Raw genomic sequence first — 23,073 nt, 5'->3', positions numbered from 1 at the left:
CAGTTGAATTTCCTCCGTCGGGCCTTACTGGCCTCGCACTACGCAACATATTTTCGCCAATTGCGGTGATAATGTTTTTGCGGTTACATCCTTCCTGGCTTTTGATCAGGATAGGGATGACTTCATCCGGAATGCCTTTTTTCCTTCAGGATCCGGTGTTCAACCGCCATGCCGTCAAACGCAGCCGCGGTAAGTCTTGGAACAGACAGGGTCCTTGCTGGAGCAGGTCCCTTCTTAGAGGTAGATGCCACGGATCCTCCGTGAGCCTCTCTTGAAGTTCCGGTTACCAAGTCCTTCTTGGCCAATCCGGAGCCACGAATATAGTGCTTTTTCCTCTCCATCTTATCAATCTCAGTACCTTGGGTATGAGAGGCAGAGGAGGGAACACATACACTGACTGGTACACCCACGGTGTTACCAGAGCGTCTACAACTATTGCCTGAGGGTCTCTTGACCTGGCACAATACCTGTCGAGTTTTTTAATCATGTGGACGACTTCTGGGTGAAGTCCCCACTCTCCCGGGTGGAGGTCGTGCTGAGGAAGTCTGCTTCCCAGTTGTCCACTCCCGGAATGAATACTGTTGACAGTGCAATCACATGATTTTCCGCCCAGCGAAGAATCCTTGCAGCTACTGCCATTGCCCTCCTGCTTCTTGTGCCACCCTGTCTGTTTACGTGGGTGACTGCCATGATGTTGTCCGACTGGATCAACACCGGCTGACCTTGAAGCAGAGGTCTCGCTAAGCTTAGAGCATTGTAAATGGCCCTTAGCTTCAGGATATTTATGTGAAGTGATGTATCCAGGCTTGACCCTAAGCCCTGGATATTCCTTCCCTGTGTGACTGCTCCCCAGCCTCGCAGGCTGGCATCCGTGGTCACCAGGACCCAGTCCTGAATGCCGAATCTGCGGCCCTCTAGAAGATGAGCACTCTGCAACCACCACAGGATGGATACCCTTGTCCTTGGTGACAGGGTTATCCGCTGATGCATCTGAAAATGCGACCCGGACCATTTGTCCAGTAGGTTCCACTGGAAAGTTCTTGCGTGGAATCTAACGAATGGGATTGCTTCGTAGGAAGCCACCATTTTTACCCAGAACCCTTGTGCATTGATGCACTGAGACTTGGTTCGGTTTTAGGAGGTTCCTGATTAGCTCGGATAACTCCCTGGCTTTCTCTTCCGGGAGAAACACCTTTTTTCTGGACTGTGTCCAGGATCATCCCTAGGAAACAGAAGACAAGTCGTCGGAACCAGCTGCGATTTTGGAATATTGAGAAACCAATCGTGCTGCCGCAACACTACCTGAGATAGTGCTACACCGACCTCCAACTGTTCCCTGGATCTTACCCTTATCAGGGAATCGTCCAAGTAAGGGATAACTAAAATTCCCTTCCTTCGAAGGGATATCATTTCGTCCATTACCTTGGTAAAGACCCGGGGTGCCGTGGACCATCCCTACGGCAGCGTCTGAACTGATAGTGACAGTTCTGTACCATAACCTGAGGTACCCTTGGTGAGAAGGGTAAATTTTGACATGAAGGTAAGCATCCTTGATGTCCCGAGACATCATGTAGTCCCCTTCTTCCAGGTTCGCAATCACTGCTCTGAGTGACTCAATCTTGAATTTGAACCTCTGTATGTAAGTGTTCAAAGATTTTAGATTTAGAATCGGTCTCACCGAGCCGTCTGGCTTCGGTACCACAATAGTGTGGAATAATACCCCGTTCCCTGTTGCAGGAGGGGTACCTTGATTATCACCTGCTGGGAATACAGCTTGTGAATGGCTTCCAAAACTGCCTCCCTGTCAGAGGGAGACGTCGGTAAAGCCGACTTTTGGAAACGGCGAGGGGGAGACGTCTCGAATTCCAATATGTACCCCTGAGATATTACCTGAAGGATCCAGGGGTCTACTTGCGAGTGAGCCCACTGCGCACTGAAATTCATTGAGAACGGGCCCCCACCGTGCCTGAGCTTGTAAAGCCCTAGCGTCATACTGAGGGCTTGGCAGAGGCGGGAAAGGGTTTCTGTTCCTGGGAACTGGCTGATCTCTGCAGCCTTTTTCCTCTCCCTCTGTCACGAGCAGAAAAGAGGAACCTTTTGTCCGCTTGCCAACAAAGGACTGCGCCTGATAATACGGCATCTTATTTTGAGAGGCGACCTGGGGTACAAACGTGGATTTCCCAGCTGTTGCCGTGGCCACCAGGTCTAAAAGACCGACCCCAAATGTCCCCTTTCAAAGGCAATACTTCCAAATGCCGTTTGGAATCCGCAACACCTGACCATTTTACTGGTAGAATTGGACAACGCACTTATACTTGATGCCAGTCGGCAATTATTCCGCTGTGCATCATGCATATATAGAAATGCATCTTTTAAATGCTCTATAGGCAATAATATACTATCCTTATCTAGGATATCAATATTTCCAGTCAGGGAATCCGACCATGCCAACCCAGCACTGCACCTCCAGGCTGAGGCGATAGCTGGTCGCAGTATAACACCAGTATGTGTGTAAATACCTTTTTGGATACCCTCCTGCTTTCTATCAGCAGGATCCTTAAGGGCGGCCATCTCATGAGAGGGTAGAGCCCTTGTTCTTACAAGCGTGTGAGCGCCTTATCCCCCCTAGGGGGTGTTTCCCAACGCACCCTAACCTCTGGCGGGAAAAGGTATGCAGCCAATACTTTTTAAGAAATTATCAATTGTTATCGGGGGGAAACCCACGCATCATCACACACCTCATTTTATTTCTCAGATTCAGGAAAACTACAGGTAGTTTTTCCCTCACCGAACATAATACCCCTTTTTGGTGGTACTCGTATTATCAGAAATGTATAAAAACATTTTCCATTGACTCAATCATGTAACGTGTGGCCCTACTGGAAATCACGGTTGTCTCTTCACCGTCGACACAGGAGTCAGTATCCGTGTCGGCGTCTGTATCTGCCATCTGAGGTAACGGCCGCTTTAGAGCCCCTGACGGCCTATGAGACGTCTGGACAGGCACAAGCTGAGTAGCCGGCTGTCTCATGTCAACCACTGGTTTTTTTTTTTATATAGAGCTGACACTGTCACGTAATTTTCAACAGTACATCCACTCAGGTGTCGACCCCCTATGGGGTGACATCACTGTTACAGACACTCTGCTCCGTCTCCACATCATTTTTCTCCTCATACATGTCGACACAAACGTACCGACACACAGCACACACACAGGGAATGCTCTGATAGAGGACAGGACCCCACTAGCCCTTTGGGGAGACAGAGGGAGAGTATGCCAGCACACACCAGAGCGCTATATATATACAGGGATAACCTTATATAAGTGTTTTTCCCCTTATAGCTGCTGTATGTTTTAATACTGCGCCTAATTAGTGCCCCCCTCTCTTTTTTTAACCCTTTCTGTAGTGTAGTGACTGCAGGGAAGAGCCAGGGAGCTTCCCTCCAACTGAGCTGTGAGGGAAAATGGCGCCAGTGTGCTGAGGAGATAGGCTCCGCCCCCTTTTTGGCGGCCTTATCTCCCGGTTTTTTGTATATTCTGGCAGGGGTTAAATGCATCCATATAGCCCAGGAGCTATATGTGATGTATTTTTTGCCATGTAAGGTATTTCTGTCATGTTTTATTGCGTCTCAGGGCGCCCCCCCCAGCGCCCTGCACCCTCAGTGACCGGAGTATGAAGTGTGCTGAGAGCAATGGCGCACAGCTGCAGTGCTGTGCGCTACCTTATTGAAGACAGGAACGTCTTCTGCCGCCGATTTTTCCGGACCTCTTCGCTCTTCTGGCTCTGTAAGGGGGCCGGCGGCGCGGCTCCGGGACCCATCCAGGCTGGACCTGTGATCGTCCCTCTGGAGCTAATGTCCAGTAGCCAAGAAGCCCAATCCACTCTTCACGCAGGTGAGTTCGCTTCTTCTTCCCTTAGTCCCTCGATGCAGTGAGCCTGTTGCCAGCAGGTCTCACTGAAAATAACAAACCTAAACTAAAACTTTCACTAAGAAGCTCAGGAGAGCCCCTAGTGTGCACCCTTCTCGTCGGGCACAGAAATCTAACTGAGGCTTGGAGGAGGGTCATAGGGGGAGGAGCCAGTGCACACCAGTTAGTCCTAAAGCTTTCTTTAGATGTGCCCAGTCTCCTGCGGAGCCGCTATTCCCCATGGTCCTTACGGAGTCCCCAGCATCCACTTAGGACGTTAGAGAAATGTATAATGAAGGCTCTGATGTCATCATAGGTCAGTTCTCTGAAGGAAGTATATCTGAATTCCTGATCTGGAAAGTGGTATTCTTAATTACAAATACAGTACCTAAGTCAGGATAGTGAGTGAATTGCAAGCTCCATGGGCCGATGAGTTTTTCTGGAATATTTGGTCAGAGTTTGTGATTAGGGCAAATTTTAGCCTTTCTACCAAAAGTAATATCCTCATTTTAGGAGAATCGGTAAATCACTCTGCCAATCATATTTTAACCCCCTCAGTCTAAGGATGATAAAATAAACGGTTCTGTACATCGGATATTACATAGTATCTGAGGTTGAAAAAAGACAATTGTCCATCGAGTTCAACCTATTTGTGGTGTCCTATGCATGATGATTTGACTAAAATATCTGACTGATGCTGCTGTCAGCCATTGCATTTTATCCCTATTTATAGTAACTATAATGCATGACTATGCACCATACCCCGGATATCCTTATCCATTAGGAAGTTATCTAACCCATTCTTAAAGGTGTTGACAGATTCCGCCATTACAACTCCCTCGGGCAGGGAATTCCAAACACGTATTGTCCTTACCGTGAAAAAGCCTTTACGCCGTATTGTGCGGAATCTCCTTTCCTCTAACCTGAGCGAGTGTCCACGAGTCCTCTGTGTTGATCTATCCAAAAACAGGTCCCGCGCAAGCTCTGTGTATTGTCCCCTTATATATTTGTAGATGTTGATCATATCCCCTCTTAATCTCCGCTTTTCCAATGTAAACATGCCTAGTCTTTCAAGCCTTTCCTTGTATTCCATCGTCTCCATGCCCTTAATTAGTTTGGTCGCCCTCCTCTGTACCTTTTCAAGCTCCAGGATATCCTTTTTGTAGTACGGTGCCCAGAACTGTACACAGTATTCAAGGTGTGGCCTCACAAGTGATTTATATAACGGGAGTATAATACTCTCGTCCCTAGCATCAATACCCCGTTTTATGCATGCTAATATCTTATTAGCCTTCTTTGCTGCAGTCCTACTTTGGGTACTACTGCTTAGCTTGCTATCTATGAGGACACCTAAGTCCTTTTCCAGTACAGAATCCCCTAATTTTACCCCATTTAGTAGGTAGGTGTAATTTTTGTTCTTGTTACCACAGTGCATTACCTTACACTTGTCTGTGTTGAAGCGCATTCTCCATCTGCCCATGCTTCTAATTTAACTAAGTCATTCTGAAGAGACTCGGCATCCTCCTCTGTATTTATAGCCTTACACAATTTGGTATCATCTGCAAAAATTGACACCATGCTCTCTAGACCTTCTGTTAGGTCATTAATGAAAATATTGAACAATAGCGGTCCTAATACTGAGCCTTGCGGCACACCACTTAGCACTTCAGTCCAAGTTGAAAAAGATCCATTAACCACAATGCGCTGCTCCCTATTATCTAACCAGTTTTTGACCCAAGTGCATATTGTGCTTCCTAGCCCTGATTCTTGTAGCTTGTAGATAAGTCTCATGTGTGGTATATTGTCGGAGCCAAATCTAAGTACCTAATCAGAGTGAAGTTAATTTCTGGAAAAAAGCATTTGTTGGACTTTCCTGCAGGAATAAAGTAAGTAAATGTATCAGCTGAATAATTGACCATTGGAAAATGGGTTAAATAGTCTTCATTATCCGAACAAAGAGCGCTAGGTACCGGAATTCTTGGCGTACTTTGGATTTACAGCCTTGTCAATGACATAGAGTAAAGAAAGCTCATGAGTCAGTAAGAACGTCCGTGCGCCACTGGCTTGGTTAATATACATATGTTATTAAGGGGGACATTTACTAAGCAGTGATAAGAGTGGAGAAGTGAGCCAGTGGAGAAATTTCCCCATCAACCAATCAGCAGCTCTGTATCATTTTATAGTATGCACACTATAGATGTTACTTCAGTGCTGATTGGTTGCCATGGGCAACTTCTCCACTGGCTCACTTCTCCGCTCTTATCACTGCTTAGTAAATGTACCCCTAAGTCACTATGCTTTATATATGATGGACACCCACTTGAAAGTCAAGTTCTACAAAGTGTAGTTTAATAATGAATTGCACTTGGAAAACTATATACTTTGTGGACTTGACCAGTTACTATCTCCCTGAATTCTACTTTGGAATATGACAATGTAATGGCTGCCATCGAAGAACCTGGAAGAAATTAGTGAATTATACTCACCAATAATTCCATTTCTTCATAGAGACCCCATAGCAGCCTATAGAATACCCCACCCCTCATGTTACAAAATATCTAATATAGAACAAAAGATCACAGATGTATCCCCCTTTCATTACTGAAGGGTTACCTCTTCTGTCTTTGTACATATTACTTTTTATATGATCAGTTTCCTTATAATAATTACAGTGTAAAAGTGAATATTTCTATTTCCCTAGTGAAGGGTTAAAACATGCTTTATGAACTCTTATGTGTTTGCAATGGATGCTGCTGCCCTGTGTTAGATGCCTTTGTCTCTCATACAGATACCAGGCTTGTGTGGGTCTGGCATCCAAGGTCAGCTCTCTACTAGATGAAACCTGCTTTTTCTACTTCTGTGTGTTACTAAAAGATCCTTTGTTAAGTTTCGTCTGATGCAACATATATAACATCTGCCTGGCAACTGCTATATCCAATTATGTTATGTCAAGTATTAACCACCCCTACGTACCCCACCCAGGCACCTACCCCTAAGCCAATGAGCCCTTTTACACTTGTCAGTTCCACCCATATGCATTGTCTTATATACTCTTGTTAACTTTATAATAAACAGTGTGAATTTTAACTGCTTGTCTGTGCATGTACCTTGTGGTTAAAAGTTTACACTCCAGACGTCTGTAAGGCCATCACATCGAGGGTTAAAGAAAATAAGGTCAAATCCTTTCAGCTGGGGGTTATGTCCGGGATTCAGTGATCGTCCCCGAATAATAAAGATAGAAGATTTATTGTCTGTCTTTGCTATGCGGGATTGCGGTCATACACTGAAGCTGAATCCGTGTCAGTGTTCCGGGAACACGTGACAAGGTAATATTTAAGTCCGGGACTTAATATTACGAAGTTTTTAAAACAGGTATCAGGGATACCATAGAATCTTTAATGTCTGGGACTTAAAGATTCGTCTGAGAAGGGACCAGGGGTCCAAGCGCACTTCTCCAAAGACGTTAGTATCTGGGATACTTAAAAATAGACCTGGGAGTCTATACGTAACGTAGAGAATACCCCGATTTGATCGCCTATATATTTTTGTATGTTTGTAGTGAGATAAGTTCTTATATTTGGTCCAGACGGCTGGTAAGTTTTCGTCTGCCAGATATCTTTACTCAAACACTTTTCTTGCTTCCTGTCTAAAACGCTGTATTTTTTCTGACATCTTGTACGAAGGTAAGCGTACCCGTCAAAAGATTTCATGTTCTCATTATACAGATAATATTGTGATATTGTCAACGACTAATTAACTGGTGTTAGCTAATGCATGCATAGAAAGTTTTTGTAAATTGCATTTTTTTTGTTGTGAAATTTCATAGAAAGTCTTTTTGTTGTGAAATTGCATAGAAGGTTTTTTTTGTAAACTGCATTTTTGTTGTGATATTGCATAGACAGTTGTTGTGGGTTGTTGTGGAAATTGCGTAGAAAGCTGGTGTAGATTGCATTTTTACTATGGGAGGGACCTATGTATAAGTAGAGTGTCGTATATTTTAGATAATTTTCTTTTAAAAAGTTGTACTGTTGATTTATATTACTGTCTGACAATGGGCTCTAGTCAGAGTAAAAAAACTGCATATCCCCCGCCCCTCCCTGGTGAGACATGCAGGATGTATGTTGCCCGTAACTCTACCTCAGAGTATTATTTAGTTAACCCATGGGTGGATAATTTAGCGGGATGGACAGAGAAAGCAGGACGGGACCCATTCCTACGGGAAGGCAGTAATTACCTTTTCTATATGGAGATTTAAGAAAAAATGTCAGTTTCCAATAGCACAGAAGCGAAGCTGCAGAGGAATTGTAAGTCTTTGAAATCCCTCTCGCCCCCCCCCCCCCTTTTGCATTCCAATGTATCCTGCGCTCAGAGACACAAATCTCTTGGCAGCAGTAACCCTTTCACACTAAATGGGATCGCTTCCAACTTCACTGCTGGAGGGTGCGTCCACTAGCTCTATCCCTAACGCACCAATAACCCAGAGTTTAGATAATAGTAAAACACTGTCCCAAGCCCACCATTACCCTCGATGGCTGTATATCTTATTTACGCAAAACTTGCAAAGGACGCAGCTATACACATATGAAGGAAGTTTTTTTTTTGCCTGTGTTTTTTTGCCTGTCGCTGTAGCTTGTAAAAAGAAACCTGCGCCCACTCATAACTATCAGAGCTCCAGACGCTTTGACAGACAGAACCAACCCCGCAGTCAGGGAACATTCCAAAGACCCCGCGCACTGACGGGGCCCGGAGGAGGGTATCCCAGCCTTTATTCAACTCTCCCGTCATAGTGAGATTCACCTCTGCTGCCACTTATTATAAATGGAAGTAAAATTCCCTTTTTAGTGGACAGCGGTGCAGCAGCCAGTGTTTTGTGTTCTGACTTATACAGGGATGTACTCCTGTGAACCCTGTTGCCAAAGCTGATGGTAGTATGGGATTTGTACAGGATCTCAGAGCGATCAATCAGTTAATTGTCCCAATTGCACCAATTGTTCCAGATGTAAACTCACTCATTTCTGCAATCCCTGCAGATGCTGCGTTCTTCTCTTACAGATTTTCTGAGTGTTGAAGAATGCCTTTTTTTTCAGCATACCTGTAGATTCACAGACACAATTACTTTTTGCCTTTTCTTTTGAGGGTAAACAACTTACCTGGTGCAGATTATTGACGCACCTGTTGTCTCCAGGCCACATTGAGGCCCTGGCAACCTCACCATGGTTCAGTCCTGCTACAGTATGCAGATGATCTGCTGCTCTGTAGTAAAACTGAGGAGGCCTGCCGAGAGGATGGTGTTTCATTACTAAACTGGCTTTGTGAATGTGGACACAAGGTGTCCAAAATAAAAATGCAATGGTGTAAAAAGCATGTTGATTACTTAGGTTTTGTGCTCACTCAGGGAGAGAGAAAAGTCAGTCCACAATGCATACAGTCTGTATTGGGCCTGGTCACCCCAACTACCCAGAAGGAACTACTGTCCTTCCTGGGTATGGTAAATTACTGCAGACAGTGGATATCTGATTGCTCTTATTGTGATAACATTTTGAGACAAGCCACACTGAAGGACAAACCTAAAACTGTACAATGGTCACAAGAAATGTTAACTGCATATGAAAGTTTAAAATGTATGTTGATGAAAAGTCCGGCACTTGGCCTCCCCAGTTATGTACTACCTTTCCATCTATATGCAAGGGACAATTGTAAAACCATGGCGGGGGTGCTCACACAGTTTCATGGAGGGAAGTTGCGCCCCGTGGCATTTTTTTTTTTTTCCCAAAATCATGCCAGTGTCTGTGCAAGGTATGCCTGCCTGCCTCAGGGCTTTGGCAGCCTGTGCAATGGTTGCAGAAATGGCCACTACCCTCACTTTAGGCCACATCACAGTACTCCACACCACACATGATGTCCTGGCAATACTTAAAGGCTTACACACAGCACATGTCAGCACAACGCCTTAGTGGATATGAAGTACTCCTTTTGAGTAACCCTACCCTTACCATCAAGTACACTGCTAGTTCTTCTGGCCCTGCACCCATTCTCAATGCCCTTTTAGGCTTGAAAGGTCCCGAGGATGAACCACCCGACCTACATGACTGTGCTGCTTCTATTGAAGCTGAAACTTCTCCCAGACTTGACATGTCTCCCGTTCCCATACCAGGCGCAGACGTAGTTTTTGTTGACGGCTCATGTAGTAGGCCCAATGACAATACATACCAGGCTGGCTATGCCATTGTCACCCTCCCTGATACTGTGTTGGAAACCCTACCAATACCTTATCAGTCCGCGCAAGCTGCAGAACTCATTGCACTCACTAGAGCATGTCCCTCCCTTGACAACGTCCATCTGCTCACTCAACTTCAAGCTGCTGCGACTAATACTGATCTCTCCGACTGGACTTACCCAATTCTGCAGAAAAAATCCTAAATCAGGATTAATCTGCAAAGAGGGGAAACCCTGTATACCCCAGTCCAGTGCCCCTTTGCTCGTTGCCCAGTGCCGTGGTGTTGGTCACCGTGGTGAAGCCACAACACTCCTCCTACTAACCAGTGATTTTTATGTTACTAATGCCAAATCACTTGTGGACCAGTATGTTAGCAGATGCATCACTTGCCTCAGGAACAACCCTAATAAAGCTAAACACCAGCATCTTGAATACCCCACAGAAAACTCTAGGTTACTCCCCATTTAAAATACTAATGGGCAGGCCTTTTCCCACACCTTGGGCTAAGAAACCATTAGTAATACAGGAGGGAGATCTAGAACTTATCAGAGAAGAGTATGTCAGGTCCCTGATAACAAAACTGAATGAAATTGAACATGAGGTTGTTTGTAAAAACCCTTTGAATCCACAGGAACCTACACACCCCTTTAAAGTCGGAGACAGAGTCGTGGTGAAGGTGCTCCCCAGGAACAAGAGCCCAGGAGACTTCACCTATGGTCCAGAGACAGAGGTCGTAGCAGTTACCCGAACAGCAGTCCTGACAGAGGAAAGTCCTACCTGGATCCATGCATCCCGAGTAAAAAAAAAGGTTCCTAGACCAGACCTAGAGAGGGAAGCAAGTGATTCCAGTGAGGTACGAACCGGGGCAGACAGCCCTGACCTCCCACCTAGCGAAGAAAGAAGAACAGAAGAAGATGAGGAACCTGTCCCCTATCTTTATCCTGGGGACTACCTTGATAGCCCTACTGGCCCTCACTCACCACACAATATGTGAGGTTGATATTACACAGACTAATGGGATCCCCACCTTGTGGTACAATTCCTCCAATACACACGTAGCCACATATATCCTTGACTATTTTATGTTCCCCAAAATTGCTGATGACAAATATTATATACAACAAAGGAGGAAATCAGGAATGTCTGAGACAGTATATATTTGTGTTACTGACGAATGGTACTATGACAATAGATATTATGGATCTAATTGTAATTCCTGGGAAGCTGTGGGGTGGAATACAGGAGTAGATTGGAAATATGGCCCATCGTTTGCAAAGAATAGATGGAGCAAATATGGAGTACCCCTACTTTCTAGACTATCCATTCATAAGATGGATGAAGGCCCAAATTCATACAGGTTTAGACTAAACATAGTGAACCCTAGCAGAAGCGACAATGAGACTTATGTACTTGGTATATGGTGGCAAGCAGGGTATTATAGTGCAAGGCAAATGTTTTATTTATGGGATATGTATAAAAACCCAAAATACCAGCCTAAAATTGCTCCCCAAAACAAACCTTTAAAGCCCCATATTGCCACTTTTAAAGATATGGTGGCTATTACTAACCCTACCTTTGAAGACACCCTAGCTATTGAAACTGGTTTCTCTGACATTAATTTTTGGTTGGAATGGATGAAGTATAGTGCTAACAAACACAATAAAAGCAACTGTTATGTCTGTGGCAAATCTAGGCCCCACCTAGGTACAGTGCCCCTTAATATACCCCTAGAACAAGAAAATTGTTTTTTTCAGCCTTTTTAATGACACCAAAACAAATGACAGTCAGTGCGAAATGTGGAAAAGGGAATATCCCATATTGTCAAAAAATCCCAACCCAGGAAGCACCATAACCATATATCCTGGAAACTACACTTGTTATACATCTAACACCACAACAGGGAGAAATTTAAAAACCTTCCCACCAGGGTATTGTGCAAATAAAAGAACAACTGTTTTAGTCAACCAAACTAGATCATTAGGCGACATTTATTACATATGTGGGAAACTGTAAATAAAAACGTAGCCTGGATTAATTATATATATTATAATCAACAAAGATTTGTTAATGATACCAAAGATGCTCTTAAAGGTATAGCTGAACAGCTAGAAGCCACTTCCCAAATGACATTCCAAAATAGAATGGCCCTTGACATGATCCTAGCAGAAAAAGGCGGTACATGTGTTTACATTAGTAAGGTGGAAGGCTGTTGTACATATATTCCTGACAACACTGGTCCCAATGGTAAGGTTACTTTAGCCATAAACAAGTTAGAAACCTTATCCATAGAACTTAAGAAAAATTCAGGTATTGATAACCCATGGAGCCAATATTTTGGATGGTTTGAAAATTGGAAACTGGCTCTTGTGCAAATAAGCATATTCATACTTGTAACTTTAATTCTTGTAGGCATTATAGTTTATTGTGTAATTCCCTGTGGAAAGAAACTTACCTCCAAAGGCATTGATAAGGCCCTGATGTATTATGACATAACCACCAGTCCTGTCACCTCCTCTGATAGTAAGGGACCCGACGATTATGTCCAATATCTCAAGAACTGGAGGAACAAGAAAGGAGCCTCACTCAAGAATCATGTCATATAATAATCATGATTCTAAGAGGGGATTGAAGGGTTACCTCTTCTGTCTTTGTACATATTACTTTTTATATGATCAGTTTCCTTATAATAATTACAGTGTAAAAGTGAATATTTCTATTTCCCTAGTGAAGGGTTAAAACATGCTTTATGAACTCTTATGTGTTTGCAATGGATGCTGCTGCCCTGTGTTAGATGCCTTTGTCTCTCATACAGATACCAGGCTTGTGTGGGTCTGGCATCCAAGGTCAGCTCTCTACTAGATGAAACCTGCTTTTTCTACTTCTGTGTGTTACTAAAAGATCCTTTGTTAAGTTTCGTCTGATGCAACATATATAACATCTGCCTGGCAACTGCTATATCCAATTATGTTATGTCAAGTATTAACCACCCCTACGTACCCCACCCAGGCACCTACCCCTAAGCCAATGAGCCCTTTTACACTTGTCAGTTCCACCCATATGCATTGTCTTATATACTCTTGTTAACTTTATAATAAACAGTGTGAATTTTAACTGCTTGTCTGTGCATGTACCTTGTGGTTAAAAGTTTACACTCCAGACGTCTGTAAGGCCATCACATCGAGGGTTAAAGAAAATAAGGTCAAATCCTTTCAATTACCCAGAGCCATTTATTGCAGAAGTGCCACCACCCAAGTATGTGTGTAAACTTTACACTAATGGGCCTACTTGGGAAAACGCATTTATTGCGTAATTCTAGTAAGTCAGGTAACTCTAATGGTGTTGTGTAAAATAATTCTGTGTTGCTTATACATCACCAAGTTGGTTATATAGGGCCTAAGTCAAGGTTGATTGCAAAAGCAAAATCTTCCTCTAATGGGCAAAACCACGTGCACTGCAGATACGGCCGGCGGATGACCCATCGGCTGGGGGGGGTGAAGTTTCTTCCCACCCAGTCACCCGGCCCCATAGCCCTGCATGCTAATATAGACGATATTATCCATTATTATTATTATCCTTTATTTATATGGCGTCATAAGGGTTCCGCAGCGCCCAATTACAGAGTACATAAATAACCAAACAGGAAAACAGCAACTTACAGTTGACGACAATATAGGACAAGTACAGGGTACATAAACATAGCTACATCAGCAGATGACACTGGAATAAGTATCAGGTGGCAGAAGACTGCTGGATTTGGTGCAGTTGAATATTATTAAAGTAAGAAAAAGGATAAGCACATAAGGGAAGAGGGCCCTGCTCGTGAGAGCTTACATTCTAAAGGGGAGGGGTAGACAGACAGGGGTGAGACAGATGGGGTACATAGAGAGCGTGGAAAAGAGGTTTAGGATGAGATTTGGCTGGGTTTGGTGAAGAAGTGGGTCTTGAGAGCCCGTTTGAAGTTTTGTAGAGAGGTGGAGAGTTTGAGGGGGAGAGGTAGGGAATTCCAGAGAAGTGGTGCAGCACGTGAAAAATCTTGAAGGTAGGAGTGGGAGGAGGTGATCCGTGGGCAGGAAAGTCGTTGTGCATTAGCAGAGCGAAGAGGACGGGTGGGAGAGTAAAGGGAGATAAGGTCAGAGGTGTAGATGGGAGAGGAGTGGGTGAGGGCTTTGTAAGCAAGTGTGAGAAGCTTGAAATGGATTCTGTAAGGGAAGGGGAGCCAGTGAAGGTCTAGTAAGAGAGGAGAGGTGGACGTAGTGCGTTTGGTGAGGAAGATGAGCCGGGCAGCAGCATTGAGGATAGATTGGAGTGGAGAGAGGTATTTGTCAGGAATGCCAGTCAGGAGGAGATTACAGTAGTCCAGTCTGGAGATGACCAGTGAGTGGATAAGAGTCTTAGTAGCATCCTGGGTGAGAAAGGATCTGATCCTGGAAATATTTTGTAGATGAAAACGGCAGGTTTGTGAGAGGTGCTGAATGTGTGGTTTGAAGGAGAGGGAGGAGTCAAGGATTACTCCAAGACAGCGCACTTGGGGGGTAGAGGAGATAGTAGTGCCATCAATAGATAATGAGATTGGGGAGGTGAGGTTATGCGGGAGGGAGGGAAGATGATCAGCTCGGTCTTAGACATGTTAAGTGTAAGAAAGCGCTGGGACATCCAGGAAGAGGTAGCAGAGAGACAGTTGGAGATACATATTGGCTTGCATTCATAAATGAGCCGTCACCAACGATGAATGAGCGCGGGGCAGCGCATCGTTCATCGTTGGTGCATACACACTGAAAGATATGAACGATATCTCGTTTATTAATGAACGAGATTGTTCATATTTTTCAGTGTAATCGCCAAGTGTGTAGGGCCCATTGCACACTCTGCACATGTTATATCTGCTCCACCTGCAGTGCACATGGTTTTGCCCATTAGAGGAAGAGTTTAGTTTTACAATCAACCTTGAATTAGGCCCATAGTCCATCAGAGGCAAGATTGAATTTTGCTCAATAGTATTTCTTCACATGACTCCGGACAATTGTAAATGTACAGTAACAACAAATACAGTGGAATACGTAACAATGACTCACCTTTTCCATTGTAACTACTAAAGGGCCCTACACATTGAGCGATCCGCCGAGCTGCCCGAGGGCGGATACGGCCGACGGGCAACCCGGCGGCAGGGGGGGGGGGGGGGGGGCAGTGACGGAGGGAGTGAAGTTTCTTCACTCCCCCTCCGTCTCCATAGAAGTGCAGGCAAATAATGACGAGATCGTCCATATTGGCCTGCTTGCACAGCCGGCGGGTCACCAGCGATGAACGAGCGTGGGGCCGCGCATCGTTCATCACTGGTGCCTCCACACTGAAAGATATGAACGGTATCTCGTTCATTAATGAACAAGATCGTTCATATCTTTCAGTATTATCACCCAGTGTGTAGGGTCTATAAGACTCCAAAGCATTTTAATCCTTGGGGACTTTTCCATTCTAACCAACCACCACCTCTTTTAAGAGCAATGCCCTGGCGTCCCAGTGCTGTACAATCACACAATGGTGAATCCATTGTTCAACGACTCCAACAATTCTGTCCCGAGCTCATAAAATTGTAACATTTAAAATGGTGATAACTTTTCGGTTTACTCATGCATTGGTCCAATGTCACTGGAATGCTACATAAATATATATATGGTTATTCAGTGCACGTTTCTACTGTGTGTGGTTGGCTAGACATATATTTATTATCGGAAGGAAAGTATTATGCAGTGTTACCCAGGAGTTAGACTTTTATTAGTCTCCTGGAGAGGATTCTCTTCCTCTTATATCTTGTGATAACTGAATTAATACCTCGATAATCGGTTAGTATGAGATCCTGCGCCTCTCCTTTTCCTGCAGATTGTACATTATGGCCCTCATTCCGAGTTGTTCGCTTGTTCTTTTTCTTCGCATCGGTGCGATAAGTCGCAAACTGCGCATGCGCAATGTTCGCAGTGCGCCTGCGCCAAGTAAATTAGCACAAAAGTTTGGTATTTTACTCACGGCGTAACAAAGGTTTTTCATCGTTCTGCTGATCGGAGTGTGATTGACAGGAAGTGGGTGTTTCTGGGCGGAAACTGGCCGTTTTATGGGTGTGTGCGAAAAAACGCTGCCGTTTCTGAGAAAAACGCGGGAGTGGCTGGAGAAACGGGGGAGTGGTTGGACGAACGCTGGGTGTGTTTGTGACGTCAAACCAGGAACAAAACTGACTGAACTGATCACAGTGGCAGAGTAAGTCTCGAGCTACTCAGAAACTGCAAAGAAATTTCTAATCGCTATTCTATTCGCAATTCTGCTAATCTTTCGTTAGCAATTCTGCAAAGCTAAGATTCACTCCCAGTAGGCGGCGGCTTAGCGTGTGCAAAGCTGCTAAAAGCAACTAGCGAGCGAACAACTCGGAATGAGGGCCTATGAACGCATCTCTCCCTATCTAGTTCAATGATAGGATGGGAAGTGTAATGTGCCACAGTATATACACAAGGTGTAACTATTACAGGCAATACCACCTCTGGCAGTTTATGTGCATTAAATCCCTTGAGGTGCATACACACTGGACGATGTAGTAAACGATATCGCTCATTTTCCCACTCCTGATATTGTTTACTATATCGCCCAGTGTGTATGCAGCTGATGACGGCCGATGTGCAGCCACATGGGTTAACGACCCTTGGTGTCGGCCGTACATGCAGCTCAATTTGGACTCGTCATCCAAAGCTGCATTTACGGGCCGTCCGCTAGCGATATCGCACGGTGTGTATGCCCACGTCTGATGGCCGGGAGGGGGACACATTAGGCGATGTCACTCATGGAGCACATCGCCTAGTGTGTGTCATACTTACATGATGCGATCTCGCAGCCACGCCCCATCCTGCCTCCGCCACGCCCACGTTCCGCCTCTGACCTGCCCCACCTCTGCATGTTACGTCACTGCCCGCCCCCCTGCAGAGCTGACCTGGCTGCTCTCTCCCGGTGAGAGCAGCCTAAAAGTCGGCAAGTATGATGTGTATGCACCTTACGTCTGACGGCCAGCAAATAAATTGTCACAGTACTAGTTCTGTGTCCCAGCAGATAGCGCCGTATACTAGCTGTGCTGCCTGTACGGAGCCCACAGATATGCTGGTAGATAATAAAGGGTAAGGTATGCTAGTAGTGTCTCTGGTATATGTGCTGCATACGAATAAATACAGCGTACTATTGCAGATGTCACCCACCAGCCGTGTCTCCCAACCATTAGATGTGGCTGCTTCCCTGTCTGTACAGTCTACGGGTCTAATTCAGACCTGATCGCTGTGCTGATAATTTTGTCCTGCGATCGGATAGTCGCCGCACAAGGGGAGCGTGAATTCACCCCGTGCAAGTGTACGCCGTGTGAAAGTGTCCCTCAGTCAGCGGACAGCTGCAAATGCGCTTGCAACTCACCATCGAATGATTTTTCCACTGTGTGCACAGCCCAGGATTTACTCCTCCAGTGCGATGAGAACAGGCTGATCGGGGCCAGAGCTGACATCACAGACCCGCCCTGAAAACGCTTAGGAACGCCTGCGTTTTCCCTGACACTCCCAGAAAACGGCCAGTTACCACCCACAAACGTCCTCTTCCTGTCAGCTTGTGAATGGCTGTGCGGTTGAAATTTTTGCACCAGCTTGTCGCTGTTTGGAGACGCGTGTGCGCATTGCGGTGCATGCGCAGTTCATCAATAATCGCCCACTGTGCGAAAACACACCGCAGCGATCAGGTCTGAATCGGGCCCTATGGTCACTAGATGTATCTATCAACACCCACTTGGATTAGGCTAGCATAGAGGATACGTAGGGCTGCTAATCCAGCAGGTAGTTCTGTATATTAATGAGCAGCCTTCCATCACTGGACTTCTAGCCAGAAAGTAAGATGTGAGGGTGAGTGGGTGCCTGCACCATCCCTAGTCCTGGAGCTGTATGTGAGAAGAGCAGTGCATGAACTGGTCTCACCATACCACGGAGCTGCCGGGCTATTGATTACCTATAGCCACTCCCCCGACTCCTGTAACCGGATGCCGACATCCCCACTGTCACTCAAGTGGAGGCTGGCTGCTCTACCCAATCATTGCATTGGAGAACTGACTCAGACTCCAGCACCGGCCAATGTCTGCCCCGCCTCCTCCAGCTCATCACCCTGTTGCTGACCGACTCCAAACAGCCGCCTCTGCCTCACCACTGGGGACCCCGCTGCCGGCGTCCTGCTCACAACACTGCAGCTGCACCCGGGGGTCAGTTCATTGCAGCTGCTGCCAGTGCTTGGACCCGCATCTGCTGCTATGTACAGCTTCCACTGCTGGCTGCAGCCTGGAGGTGTTCTCTGGAACAGGTACTGCAGACCGGGAGCCACGGCTCCTGCCGTGCTTCCTGGCTCCCTCACAGGCATCGCCCCCTCTTGTGCCCGGCGCCTGACTTTACAGCTCTTGTTTACAGCTCTGCTGTCGCTCGGGACACAAGGGTGGAGGTTTGAGCACTGGAAGGGGGGATCACTAGACTGCTGTCAGCGGCGACTGGCTGCTCTTTTATACTCCTCTCTGGCCAATCGCGTGACCTACAGCCCGGCGCGTGGGGGTCAGTTTTCCCGCCACTGTCTCGTGCCATCTGGATGATTGACGGCAGCTGAGGGTGTTTGCAGACTCTAGAAGCTTCCCTCAGACTCCCCTTATATCCCTATGACAGGCCCCTTCGCTGTGTGTGACAAGGGCTACATATACACAATATCCAGTATATAGTGAACATTTAATAAATACACAAATTTTATACATTCCTCCAGAATCCTTACACTACTGGCCAGTACAAGAATTAAATAAACCTTTTACTACACAATGCTGTATGTCTTGTGTTACATTGTTCACGGTTACCTGAATGTACATATAAGAAATATATTTATTACAGTATTGTGTATACAAATTAATGTTTTAGACATTTTACCTATAATATGTTTAAAATATAACTATATTTCTTAGTCAAACCCCTAACCAGGCTTACATTTCTCCCCCGGAGGTTCTGGGTATAATAATGGGATTATTTATCAGATCATCATTTATCTCAAGCTCTACTGTTCTCTCATCATCATTGTAGTATTCCCCACTTTTTCCTCTAACACACCTGTCTGTCCACTAACCCTTATACTACTCCTTACACTACCTGTGGTTTCCCCTAGTAACCACCACACTCTCTAGCTCTGTCTAGTAAGACTTCTAATTACACTTTGGAGGAGCAGTCCTCTAATCTACTCCCCCTACCCAGTTGTCCATTGTGGATGGTGGACCCCATTACCTCCTCAGGGTCAGCCCACTTGGCTCCCAGCTAGTAGCTACTCGTTCCACTCTCTGTGATAATGCGTACCTGTCTCCTCTACTGCCCCATTTACTCATCCTACTCTCAGGTAGAGCATGGCTACCTCTGTCTCTCACTAGAGGTACCTGTCAGATCCCCTGCACCACGCTACAGCCGGTTCCACCATCTCCTTCATCACAATCCCCTTTTCCCTGAGGATTGAAGTCATGTGCAGGACCCCGGCAGCCTGCAGAGCACATTGCAGGGACAGGCTCCTTTCAGAGGCCCTCTCCCCGTGGGTGCCGGGTGATACATCCGCCCGAAGGGAATGCATATTGCAATGTGATCCTGGGCAGTAAGATCCCGTCCCGATCGCATACAGTATGCAATCCGTGATAAATGGGCCTCTGATGTTTTATTAGCCTTCAGAGGTAACTCATGTGCATATCTTATGTTATTTAGCCTCTAAGCAATTCGTCTGGTTTCAAGTTCCCACTTTTAATCTTGAAAGAGAATTAATGGCCCGATTAAGCATGGAACGCACGTATGATTGCGTTTACATTCCGAGGCCTTTTGAAGTGTGCGCACTTATTTATCCTTTGGAGGTCATTTCCATTCTCTACACAGAAATAATAACGCTTGTTACAAAAAAAACAGATCTCAATTAAGGACCACAAGATTCATGGCAGAATTTTTACCCAGAGTTAAATGACCAATTGTATAATTATATAAAGCCACCAGGTACTATCCTGTCCTACATCAATCTCTGAAGACATGTCAGACACCTCACAACTGAGAACATACTTCAACCCCCACATCAGGTTCTGCAGTAAGTGCCCGTCCTCACACAAATCAACATTTTCATACTGAACTCTTTGGGTTAACCAAGGTTCTAAGGACGTGCAGTGCAGTGCAGCGCCCCAAATCCCAATACTTCCTATATCCACAGTAAGAACAGGTGCCCTGGCTTCTAGTTCCAAGCCTTCTGGTCCCACCACCCGGTTTGTATTCCTACAACGGTTTATCCTATCCTGGAGATCACTCTCTCGTTCCTGCTGTCACCCGTGTCCCGTAACACTGCCGGATCCAACTTATACAGCAATAAAGAAGCAGAAATGAAGTTCATTCCAAAGATTTTATTACGTGTTAGTAGTAACATGGGCTGGATGGCTTGTCCCGTGATACAGGCAAGGTTCACAAAACCCTCGGAATTATAACATAGGATGCAATATATATATATATATATATATATATATATATATATATATATATAATGTGAGGTTTCTACTTCAAAACCTCAGCACCCGTCACTTTTACGGTCTGGTCACCGACAGGTATTTATATATCAGCCTTTCCATCTCTGCATAAGCCGGTGATTAGTTACAGAGGAAATCTTCATGTACACCGCTAACAAGTGCACCATAGGCTAGTGTAATACCGCCACGCTGGCTGCAAGAGATCAACGAGCTCCGTTCTAGTACATGAGAGGTGACTGAACCCAAGGAGGGGAACAATGAAAGTACAAAATGTCAGTACAAAGAGAAGAACTTTGTGGAATAACAAGTTATTAGTGGGAAAAAGAAAACAAAAAAAACAACTGAAACCTTTTACAGGTGAGAGGTTTCAATTAGCAAAGACTAGTGGAGAAAACTGAAGAACACAAATTCTAGGGATAATACACAGATCTTCTCATAACATCCCACCCATATGGTGGTGGTGGGAGATACTACAGCGGACTGCTTCTACCGTCCACCTCCATCATCCACTTGAAGGCGGTTCTTGTGGAGCAATCTCTCAAATCCTTACCCCTAACCTGATCCATAACAAAGCAGAATGTGTGTTGTACCTAGCTTAGGCCATGTACGCTAATACAATGTGGTCCATGGTTGAGCCCCCCTCCTACACAGGGCCCGCTAACCACGGCTAACCCACACAGGCGATTGGGTGAATATAGTGAACGGTCGTAAGAAGGAAACTATGTGTCAGAGACAATTACGTACAGTCGCTTCCCAATGAGTCCATTCAACAGAACGAACATCCAAGAACCTCTCAGACTCTCCCAAATCACACATACAGAGGATGCAATCGGGGAACGTAGCGCTAAGGCGTTGTACAGGAAAATGTGTCCCTTTAAATTCATTATGTGAGGGCAATAGGTAAAAACAGAGTGCCTGTGAGTTGTGTGTAGGAAGGCGTACAGAGCATACGCCAATAAAACACACATATTAGGACTGGCTGCAGCACATGATATCATTAGGGGAGAAAAGTGTGGTCTCCTTGGGTTTGGTGAACAAGAAGCGAATCAGAAAAGTCTCTCCTAATTTTAAATGAATGTTTCAGGATTTCTGCTGTATTAAAAGGGTGTTATTGTACAATCCTAACAGAGGGCGTTCCAGAAACCTAAACAGAAGAGAAAGATCGCCAGGAAAGATTAATGCCAGGCTGTGTGGAATCTAAGGCTCTTCCATTTGCCACCACTTGAAAGTGAACGGCTTCCGGCGCACGTTGGTGCCACAGTGCACCTCGCCCAGTTTCTTGTGGTATGACACAACGTCATCTATGAACGTGCATTTCAGTCCCAATGGCTTGAGTTGGGAGATGACATAATCCTCCAGGCAGCAGATCTCATTGATGACAGGTCCATAGGGTTTGGGAACACCCAGTTCTTTTCCCAGAACAATCATGTTAACCTGGAGACAGAACATGAAAACATGGTTAAAGGGCTGAAAATAAGAATTTACTTACCGATAATTCTATTTCTCATAGTCCGTAGTGGATGCTGGGAACTCGGTAAGGACCATGGGGAATAGCGGTTCCGCAGGAGACTGGGCACAAAAGTAAAGCTTTAGGACTACCTGGTGTGCACTGGCTCCTCCCCCTATGACCCTCCTCCAAGCCTCAGTTAGGATACTGTGCCCGGACGAGCGTACACAATAAGGAAGGATTTTGAATCCCGGGTAAGACTCATACCAGCCACACCGTATAACCTGTGATCTGAACCCAGTTAACAGCATGATAACAGAGGAGCCTCTGGATAGATGGCTCACAACAACAATAACCCGATTTTAGTTAACAATAACTATGTACAAGTATTGCAGACAATCCGCACTTGGGATGGGCGCCCAGCATCCACTACGGACTACGAGAAATAGAATTATCGGTAAGTAAATTCTTATTTTCTCTGACGTCCTAGTGGATGCTGGGAACTCCGTAAGGACCATGGGGATTATACCAAAGCTCCCAAACGGGCGGGAGAGTGCGGATGACTCTGCAGCACCGAATGAGAGAACTCCAGGTCCTCTTCAGCCAGGGTATCAAATTTGTAGAATTTTGCAAACGTATTTGCTCCTGACCAAGTAGCTGCTCGGCAAAGTTGTAAAGCCGAGACCCCTCGGGCAGCCGCCCAAGATGAGCCCACCTTCCTTGTGGAGTGGGCAATTACAGATTTTTGGCTGTGGCAGGCCTGCCACAGAATGTGCAAGCTGAATTGTACTACAAATCCAACGAGCAATAGTCTGCTTAGAAGCAGGAGCACCCAGCTTGTTGGGTGCATACAGGATAAACAGAGAGTCAGATTTTCTGACTCCAGCCGTCCTGGAAACATATATTTTCAGGGCCCTGACAACGTCTAGCAACTT

The 23,073-nt window shown here is 45.5% G+C and overlaps 1 protein-coding gene and 1 long non-coding RNA gene across 3 annotated transcripts in view; one reads left to right on the top strand and one right to left on the bottom strand.

Moving 5' to 3' along the window:
• Window positions 1–6,517: 6,517 nt before the first annotated feature.
• Window positions 6,518–13,238, top strand: LOC134965756 (uncharacterized). Its single transcript, XR_010188508.1, has 2 exons — window positions 6,518–8,214; window positions 10,759–13,238. It is a non-coding gene; the product is annotated as an uncharacterized LOC134965756 (long non-coding RNA).
• A 7,318-nt stretch (window positions 13,239–20,556) lies between these two features.
• LOC134965754 (protein-arginine deiminase type-2-like) overlaps window positions 20,557–23,073 on the bottom strand; it is a 79,806-nt gene continuing 77,289 nt past the window's right edge. For both annotated transcript variants that reach the window (XM_063942104.1, XM_063942103.1), the window contains one exon: window positions 20,557–22,125. In XM_063942104.1, coding sequence (XP_063798174.1) covers window positions 21,889–22,125 — 237 coding nt within the window. In that variant the 3' untranslated portion in view covers window positions 20,557–21,888. The remainder of the gene's footprint in view (window positions 22,126–23,073) is intronic.

Source organism: Pseudophryne corroboree, chromosome 10 (genome assembly GCF_028390025.1).
Source record: "Pseudophryne corroboree isolate aPseCor3 chromosome 10, aPseCor3.hap2, whole genome shotgun sequence".
Taxonomy (NCBI): Eukaryota; Metazoa; Chordata; class Amphibia; order Anura; family Myobatrachidae; genus Pseudophryne; species Pseudophryne corroboree.
The sequence above is the reverse complement of the archived record's forward strand: the minus strand, read 5'-3'. Positions and strand labels throughout refer to the sequence as shown.